Consider the following 1,020-nt stretch of genomic DNA (forward strand, 5'->3'; position numbering starts at 1 on the left):
ATTGTTGCTCAAATTTGACTTTTTATCATTTTTACAAAACTTCCCTTATCATCACAATTCAGTAGCAATACTGAGCATATAAATTGTGAGATTAAATAAAAAACAAAAAAGAAAAAGGAAGAAGGAAGAAGGAAGAAAAGAATTGTAAAAAAAAGTCATTCTTTTCAGTATAGCATAAAAATAGGTCTGTCTAAAGAGTATAAAATAATAATTATCAGTTATATTACTATAAATTGCAAAACAAATCCCTCAGATTTTGGCGACAGAAAACAAAACAAGGATTACACCGAACTGCACTGGAAAGTTATGAAGAACTTCAAAAAATAAAAAAAAGACTTTATATTAGTATTTAGCAAGTTTGCGCTGCAGTATGGAGTTACTAGACCGATGCAGCTATAAAGTGAGTGCAATTTTTCTACGAACAGCTCAATGGAAATTCAAAAAATCTTGCCTCAAATTCTGCATCCACTTCTTCAGTTTCCGACTCATTACATGATTCTTTTGTTATTACAGAGTCACCTTCGACCATCACTGAAGAATTAGCTGAACTATTGATGTTGACAGATTCCAACAGCTCAGCCAAATTATCATTAGCAAAATGACGACTCTCTTGAGGAAAGTCACGAATATCATCTTCAGTGAGACCATTAACATTTAATCCAGGAATGTAAAAAAGCAATTCCGATGTAGAGCATTCTGTAAGATAAAGCAGGAAAGTTTCAAACACTGAAATGCTTGAAAAATAAAAAGGACCATGTAATTTCTAGAGACTCGTTTTTCTTTTTGTTTTAACAACTTCAGTATCCATAAATTCAGCAAGAAAAAATAAAGTCCTGCTTCAAGATCTGCTTTTTCGCCTTTTGAAATCACAACAGGAAGTCTCACAAATTCTTGTTTCTGTATTTCAGTTGGTTTTGAAGATTCCGGAGTCCAGATGCAAAATCAAGATTTGGTCTCATGTGGTGAAAAAAAAATTCCGATAAAGAATTATACTTAAAAAAGAAAAATTTTCATCTGGAG

At 32.0% G+C, this 1,020-nt stretch overlaps 1 protein-coding gene across 1 annotated transcript; it reads right to left on the minus strand.

Annotated features, from left to right (window-relative positions):
- Positions 1–352: 352 nt before the first annotated feature.
- LOAG_15949 (hypothetical protein) lies at positions 353–696 on the minus strand (the record flags this gene model as incomplete). The annotated part of the gene is made up of 1 exon (XM_003151437.2): positions 353–696. A coding segment is annotated over one exon (281 nt), but the record flags the coding sequence as incomplete, so codon positions are not given.
- Between the last annotated feature and the right edge of the window lie 324 nt (positions 697–1,020).

Source organism: Loa loa (genome assembly GCF_000183805.2).
Source record: "Loa loa unplaced genomic scaffold supercont3.3300, whole genome shotgun sequence".
Classification (NCBI taxonomy): Eukaryota; Metazoa; Nematoda; class Chromadorea; order Rhabditida; family Onchocercidae; genus Loa; species Loa loa.